Here is an 8581-nt window from a genome sequence, read left to right on the forward strand (position 1 = left end):
AACTTTGACAAGAGGATTTCTTTTGTAATTTCTGATTCTTGTGTCAAACTCAAGCCTTCCTTTGTTGAGTTTAAGTCTGCTTCTTTTTGTAAACTTTATATGCCTTTATGGTTTACTTGTTGGGCATGAAGAGCTGATTGGTCTAGGCTTCAGGTTCTCTCTCTTGATTTTATATTAGAGGGGCCAGATGGCTTTGGTCCTGCTGCTCAGGAGTTCCCACAGAGGCCCAAGTTGGATGAGGATCAGGTGTTTCAGGCTTTCTCCTAAGGTCTGGATCCCTCTAGGAAAGATGCTGGCCTCAGGAAGTTAGGGGCTGGGCTGGTCTGCCACCAGGGCCTGTCTCAGGCATGCAAAGGTGAGGTGGCGGGGGAGAGAAGAGGCCCCAAGGGCTCCCAGGGACTAGACCTAGGAATTGGGTTGGTCTGGGTGCAAAGGGTCAGGAAGCAATGGAGAGTCTGGGCCAAGAGGGCAATCCAGAGGTCTGTGGTACCAAGAGAAGAAATGGGCCAGTGCCCATGCTAGGAGGAGAGATGGGGTGGGGGAGCTGGGACAGTGAATGAGGCTGGGGGAGTCAAGGTGCAGTGGTCATGCGGCTGAACTTACTCAGGAAAGAAGCTGGTCCCAGGAAGCTGGTCAGATTTATATTTATTTTATGTGTATAAGTGCTTGCATAAATGTAGGTGCACCACTCACATGCAATGCACAAGGAGACCATAAGATGGCATCAGATCCCCATGGCAGACAGTTGTTAGCCACTATGTGGGTGCTGGGAACCTAACTCTGGACCTCTGTAAGAGCAGCCAGGGCTCTTAACCACTGAGCTATCTCTCCAGCCCCCACCTCATTTAATTGTAAAATACCACTGTAAGGCAAGACAGTAATAGCATCCTTGATCCACAGATAGGGAATTTAGGCAAAGAGACATAGGTTTAGTATATGGACTGTCCCAGGGAAAAGACTTACTACAGTCTGTGCCATAACCAAGACAGTACTTCTATCAAAGGCACACATGCCAGACTCACACACTTGGTCACCACAGGCTGACTGCCAGCATGAAATGCTTGGTGAGATGCCTTCCCCAGTACAGTGTTTATATTTATTATATTCAAGGAAAAGGTGCTTATTTCTTTTATGATTTACTTCAGCCTGAAATAAATTCTTAGCAACTTATATTCTCTTTTTACTTTATTTTTAAAATTTTTATTATTTTTACGTGCATGACTGTACTGCCTGTATGTATGTAAGTGCACGCTCTTAACCACTGAGCCATCTCTCCAGCCCTGATAACCTATATTTTCTGTATACAGAATCTATTAAGGTATAAAAGGAATTCTGAAAAGAAAATATTGGTACAAAAATTTCATTAGGGGCTGGGAAGATGGCTCAGTTGTTAAGAGCACTGGCCCTTTTGCAGAGGACCTGGGTTCAAGTCCCAGCACCCAAATGGTGACTCCAGTTCCAGGGTATCTGATGTCCTCTTCTGACCTCCACAGACATTGCACTACATGGGTACATTTACATGCACACAGGCAAGATAGTCATACACATAAAAAATAGAAATAATAAATAAAACATTTTAAAATTACATTAAAATTATAATGTGGGGCTGGGGGAATAACACTATTAAAAGCATGTGGTTACCACATATAAAGGTGCTTGGTTTGATTTCTAGCACCCAAACAAACAAACAAAAATTAGCATGTATATTGACAAAAAATGTGCAATAAGTATGTGTGCATACAACTAATTAAGTATGTATAAGTCAATCATTAGAAGTGTTCCCTATCAACTATGGTATGCTTACACCCACTTTTTAGTGACAGATAAATGTACCTCTGTCCTTGGTGGAAAGTCTTCAGTTTCTATAATTTCAGAGCTGAAGGTATATTCAGACTCGTTGCTGCTGTGGGTAGAGTCTGTTCTCCTGTGTCCTGGCTTTGGCACATTCTGCAAGGTATATAACACAGATATAATTCCCATAACATAACTGAACTCCCAAAACATAACAGAACTAGGCACAATTAAGACGCATCCATAATGACTTTATTGTAAACCCGTCACTGATTTGCACTGATGCCCAACCAAATGCATTAAAATGCCATCTTTTCTTGACCAAATTCTTAAAGGGTCAATGAGAAAAGTGTGTCAGCACAAAAACTGTTGCAAAACCAAATGGCCAAATGAAGATCACCCATGACCGTTAGTAGAGTGTTCACTTCCCTTTCTTTGTTCTGTTTTGAGACAGTGTCTCATGTAAAACAGTCTTATTTTTAATTCACTGTGTAGCTGAGGGTGATCTTGAACTTCTGATCCTCCTGCATATATGTCCTAAATATTGGGATGATAGGTGTGAGCCACCATACCTGATTTACACAGGGCTGGGGATAAAACACAGGGCTTCACTCATGCTAAACAAGTACTCCGACCAACTTTGTATATCCCAGTCTTCCTCTGGGTTTTAAAAGTTTTGAGTCATGAGCTGGAGAGATGGCACAGCAGCTAAGAGCACTGACTTCTCTTGCAGAGGACCCACGTTTGATTCTCAGCATCCACATGGCAGCTAACAATGGTCTAAAACTCCAGTTCTTCTTCAGGCATTGCATGACATGGGTGCACTTGTACACATGCAGGCAACACACTCATACACATAAAATATAAATAATATTTTTAAAAGACCAAATTAAAAAATAAACTTTTGGAAAAAAAAATCTGAATAATTCAGTCACACCAGAGCAGCATGAGCACCACGCTCATTCAAGCAGTGCTTTTAAAAAGTGTTGTGATCCGGGGCCGGGCATGGTGGTGCACGCCTTTAATCCCAGCACTTGGGAGGCAGAGGCAGGTGGATCTTCGTGAGTTCGAGGCCAGCCTGGTCTACATAGTGAGTTCCAGAACAGCTGAAGCTACAAGGAGACCCTGTCTCCAAAAGACCAAAAAAAATGACAGTGGGCTTGTGAGAAGGCTCAGTGGGTATAGGCCCTTGCCACCAAGGGGATTTCAAGCATTTGTCACCAAGCTTCAAACTCTGACCTTGGAACAGCCTTTTCCTCATTGCTCTTGTCTCTATAATCCATGGGCAACTGAATATTTTTAAAGAAAAATTCTACAATACAATACAATACAATAAATTCTACAAGTCTTCTTATGCTAGGGCCAATGAATACAGATCCCTGTAGTCAGTGACACTGTTAACTTACTGGTATTCTTTGGTCCATGTATCACATAGATTACAAGAAGCCCTCAGATAGATAGTGTATGAATTCACCTTCCTAAAGTTTCTCCCATTCATTTGAGGAATCTATTTACTTCAAAATACTTCACTGGCTCTGGATTGAGGCAATTAGAGTTCTACTTTCAGAAGAGTGTCAATAAAATATCAGTCAAGTACTTATATGTAATCTGTGAAGTTCTATCTAAACATTTAGATAACATAGTGCCATTAACATTTTAATTGTTCTGAATTATAAAATAAAATATTTAGTCACTAAAAATGTTGGCAAATATTTTCTGCAAACAGTATGATTTTGCAAGGCATGGTGGTACATGTCTAGAACCCTAGCACAGGGTGGAGGTGGAGACAGGAAGTTTAGGTGTTTAAAATCATCCTTGACTATATAACAAATTTGAGGCCAGTCTTGGATTATGTAAGATCCTATCTCAAAAAATTGAAAATAAAAAAGGCTACAATCCTAATTATATCTCAAGCCAGGAACTGAGCTCAAATAAAGACCTGAGTAGGAAGCAAACAACCTCTAACCTTCCTTCCTTTGCTCTTTTCTTTTCCCTGATCATCCTGTGTACCAAGAAGAGTGAGAGTCACAGGGACACAGTGGAGAGAACCAAAGGCTGAGAAATAAGAGACCAAGCACCTAGACTCTACCTGGAACACTGCTTGGCAGAGAAGAACAGCGCACAGAGACTTGCTTGATGGGACAGAGTAGAATGTAGCCTTCACCAGATTCTTCTCTAGAAATGCCTGCTTTGAAGCTGGGCATGGTGGTGCACGCCTTTAATCCCAGCACTTGGGAGGCAGAGACAGGCAGATATCTGTGAGTTCGAGGCCAGCCTGGTCTACATAGTGAGTTCTAGGCCAGCTGGGGCTACAGGGAGACTGTATCTCAAAAAGATCGAAAAAAAGAAAAAAAAACAGAAAAGAAATGTCTGCTTGTTGGTAAGAGGTGTACAAATTCTCAGAGGGTCTAGAATATACTCAGAGAGTGACTCACACTTGATAACATACACCTCTCATTTCATTTTGTTTTTCACGAGATACATGCTACTAAAGAATCTAAGAAATTCTGTAGAAACCTGGTTGATTATTTGACCTCAGAATCTTTTCTTTCCCAGTGTTACTAACATTTCAAGTAACCAGTGGCCTCAGAAGCACACAGTAAGACACAAGCTTAGTCCTAACTATAACTAAAGCACAGATTAATCATAAATGTCAGCATGGTTGCCTAGTAAGTAGAGTAGATAAAAACACACCAAAGAACATGAACATTGAGGAAGAGGAACAGGAAACTAAAGAAAGCTGAATGTGACAGAATGTGAAGGAGAAAGGTCTCACTGGGGCCATATGCAGCATGGAGATCAGGGACAAGGCTTGGCACAAGTTCTCAAGATTACAGTGGCCTGCTCCTACTTTAAAATTTTGTCAACATAAATAGACAGTGAAGACTAAAGCAATCACCCAATGTGGGATTTAAATGAACCTCTCTTTTTCAAAAAAGATTTATTTATTTTTAGTTTATATATATGGATGCTTTGTTTGCATGTATGTTTGTTCACCATGTGCATGGCTAGTGCCTGCAGAGGCCAGAAGAGGGCACTGGATCCCCTAGAACTGGAGTTACAGGTAGCTATGAGTTTCCATTTGGGTGCTGGGAGCCAACCTAGGTCCTCTGCAAGAGCATTTAGTGCTTTTAACTGCTGAGCCATTGTCTCTCCAGCCCTTCAATGAGCTTTTCAACTTCCTTCATTCTAGATTTTCTCATCTCCAAAGCCTTGAGAACACCTGTTTTGTGTTACATTTTAAAGAACTTTGTCAAGAAGATCCAGATGTAAACAAAATTTGAAGCAAATAATCTACCTTATAGATACCAAATTATTTTGGTTTTTACAAGAGGTATTTTAGAGTATTTCTGGCCATTTGTACCATTAAGTTACCTTTAAAGGAGAAGAGAGCCAGAGAACTCAGTTTCCTGACAGCAAGATAAGCAAAAAAATGCACTGGCAAGTATGGAGAGTCCTGGGAACAGTTAAGATAATTAAAACAGGCAGTGTTCTCTTTATGGGAATTTATCTTGGAAATTACAAACAGTGGAAAAATAATCACAGAAAACATTTGCTTTTTATGAAAAGTTTACATCAACTCACTCAACATATGAAGCAAAGTCCTGTTGCACTGACTTTATACTATTTTAAGAGTCCCACCTTTAAAGTGTTTGATCCCACTGAAATACGTAAGAATGAAGGTGTATGACTTCTGAGATTGACTTTAAAATAATATAATCCAGTAGAGTATGAATGGGAGGGGTAGAAGATGAAGTAGAGATGTGTTAACTATTTTGGAACTGTTTACAGTACACTGAATGATATAATAATATGACTAGAATATAACAATTCAGCTAAATAAGATGAGCACAGCAACATTATCTCCATGCTGTGTCTACATAGGAGGTCAGTGTGTTTCATGAGAAACTAGAAGGGGGAAGCAGGGATTCCGGAGATATCTCCTCAGCAAACGTTCTAGTATAAACTTCCTCACGAGACACAAGGCTTTCCAGACATACATGCTCAAGGTTCAGCTTAATTCACCAAGCATATTTTTAAAGTCATAGGAATACTATTTCACAGTCCCTTCATATGTATATGTACCATGTGTGTGCTTGGTACCCACAGAGGCCAGAAGAAGGCATCAGATCCCTAGGAGATGGAGTTATGAATGGCTGTGAGCTGCTGTGTAGGTTCGAATAACTGAACCCAGGTCTTCTACAAGAGCAACAAGCACTCTCAAACTACTGAGCAACCTTTCCAGCCCCTCTATTTACTTTTATATATGACTACAACTTCTTATCTTTAAAAAAAAAAACACAAAACTTCCAGGCTTAATAGTGTATGCCTTTAATCCTAGCATCATGAGGCAGAGGCAGGCAGAACTTTATAAGATGAAGGCCATCTTGGTCCACATATCGAGTTCTAGGCCAGCTGTGGCTACAGAGAGAGCCTATTTCAAAACGACAACAAAAACAAAAAACAAAAACAAAATGTGGGCCAGGAGTGGTGGCACATGCCTGTAATGCCAGCACTGGGGAGGCAGAGGCAGGTGGATCTTTGTGAGTTTGAGGCCAGCCTGGTCTACATAGTGAGTTCCAGGACAGCTGAGGCTACAGGGAGACCCTGTCTCAAAAAGACCAAAACGCAATCATGATGGTACATGTCTATAATCCCACCACTCAGGTGGGAATAGAAGGATCATGAGTTCAAGGCTAGCCTGGGTTACAAAGACCTGTCTCAATTAAAAAAAAAAAAAAAAAAAAAGCAAATGTGCTGGACTCACCACCATGAGAGTGAGCTCTTCCTTGAGGTCATCATATCGTTCTTCCAGGCGGCTAAACTCATTCAGAAGGTTCTGATATCTCAGCCTTTCATCATTCAGATCGAGTTCCAACTGTTTTGTTTCTTCTACTAACTTCTTCTCCATAGTTTCTGAAATGAAGGGGGATATGGAAGATCAGGATCTGGAGAAAGGGTGGCAGGTGCCATGTCAGTTAGATCACAAAGAGAACAAGAGGCTTCTCTGGAGATGGATGAGGGAGCTAGACATTCCAACAGAAACAGGAGGAGCAGAAGAAACTCAGGTGCTAAAAGCAAAGGCCACAGGGAAGGGCCCCTGGCCATAGTGGAATTAAGAAATCCAGCCAAATCTCTTATACAAGGGATGACAGCATTTGCATTCCTATTTGTCATCTAGACTCCCTATTATAGCATCTTTTACCAACTATACTTAGAATGAAGTATTGTCTCGGAGTCTGTTGTATATTACAATAAACTGGTTTTTTTTTTTTTTTTTTTTTTTTTTTTTTTTTTTTTTTTTTGGTCTTTTTGAGACAGGATCTCCCCGTAGCCCGAGCTAGCCTGGATTCACTAGGGAGACCAGACTGGCCTCCAACTCACAGAGATCCAACTGCCTCTGCCTCCCAAGTGCTGGGACTAAAGGTGTGCACCACCATACCTGGTGCTATAATAAACTTTTGTAAAACAAAAAGAGAATCCCTCCCCAATCAGAAGGGAGATATGTATACCAAATTCGAGAGCATAAACAGGTACACTAACTTGCAGTTTCTCTGAATGGATTTGACTTCTAGCACCACTAAGATCTGAGAGAGTGTATCTTGTGAATGCAGGAAGAGAAAGTTATTTCATATTCCAAATTAAATAACTTATTAATGACAACAATCATCAACTGAGCTCTTCCACGTACTATGGCTTTGTTCCCACAAGTTTACACATTGCTCAAAGCACATTCCTGTTTGTCTGTTTAGACAGTCTTGCTAAGTAGCCCTGGATAACCTGAAACTAAAGCTATATAGCCCATCCTGCTTCACCTTCCTCAGTGCTGAGATTATAGGCATGTACTACCACACCCAGCTCACAAGAAATTCTGGATAAACCCCACTAGGCACTGGTCTGGTAAGTAAGGTATATTTGTTTTTGTTCCAATGGTATTCTGTTTTAAGCAGTTCATAAAATCTATTAAACTTTTTTCTGACATTTAGAATGCATGTGTGTGTACATGTTTATGTGTGTGTATCACAGCACACACGGAGGTCAGAGGACAAATTGTTAGCTTTCTTCTTCCACCACATGTGTCCTAGGGATCAAACCCGGGTCATCCGTCTTCATGGCAGGCACCTTTACCTGCTAAGATGTCTCACCAGCCCCACTAGTCATAATATTTTTGGCTAAATTAATGATTCAAAATGTCATTCTCGCTCACCTCCCTTTGCTTCTCTGGGCCTGCACGACCCGCAGGCCTCTCTGCGGGGTAAATCGATCGCATCCTCGGTGCCTTGACTCCCCCAACCTCATTCACCCTCCTATCACCCCTGACTGTCTCTCCTCCTAGCCAGGGTCCTGTCCCATTCCTTGTCTTGGGACCCTAGACACAGGGGGAACCACCACTGTTTCCTGATCCTTTGCATCCAGACCAACTTAGTGCCTTCTCTGGGCCCCAGGAGCACTGCTTCTGAACCTGGCCCCACCCTCACCTACCTTTGCTTCCCTGGACTGCACAACCCACCAGCCTCTTTCCAGGACGCGAGGGCTGACCTTTCTACTTCCTGATCCTTTGCATCTAGACCAACTCAGTTCCTCAGTGCAGTCCCCAGGAGCCCTTGGGGACTCTTCCTGCACACATCTCCCTTTGCATCCACCAGCTGCCCTAGACCAGCATCTTTCCTGGGCCCTATTCCCAGGCCAGTCCAACCCCCAAATTCCTGAGGCCAAAATCTTTCCTGGAGGAATCCAGGCCTTAGGAGAAAACCTGAGACATGTGATCCTTATCTGACTTGGACCTCTG

General features: G+C 42.0%; 1 protein-coding gene across 6 annotated transcripts in view; it reads right to left on the reverse strand.

Moving 5' to 3' along the window:
- Myo5a (myosin VA) overlaps positions 1 to 8581 on the reverse strand; it is a 231618-nt gene that overhangs the window by 61014 nt on the left and 162023 nt on the right. For all 6 annotated transcript variants that reach the window (XM_029561942.1, XM_029561943.1, XM_029561941.1 and 3 more), the window contains 2 exons: positions 6560 to 6708; positions 1834 to 1947 (listed from right to left, as the gene is read on the reverse strand). In XM_029561942.1, the coding sequence (XP_029417802.1) occupies positions 1834 to 1947; positions 6560 to 6708 (263 nt within the window). The remainder of the gene's footprint in view (positions 1 to 1833; positions 1948 to 6559; positions 6709 to 8581) is intronic.

Source organism: Nannospalax galili, unplaced genomic scaffold (assembly GCF_000622305.1).
Source record: "Nannospalax galili isolate Female #2095 unplaced genomic scaffold, S.galili_v1.0 scaffold213, whole genome shotgun sequence".
Lineage (NCBI taxonomy): Eukaryota > Metazoa > Chordata > Mammalia > Rodentia > Spalacidae > Nannospalax > Nannospalax galili.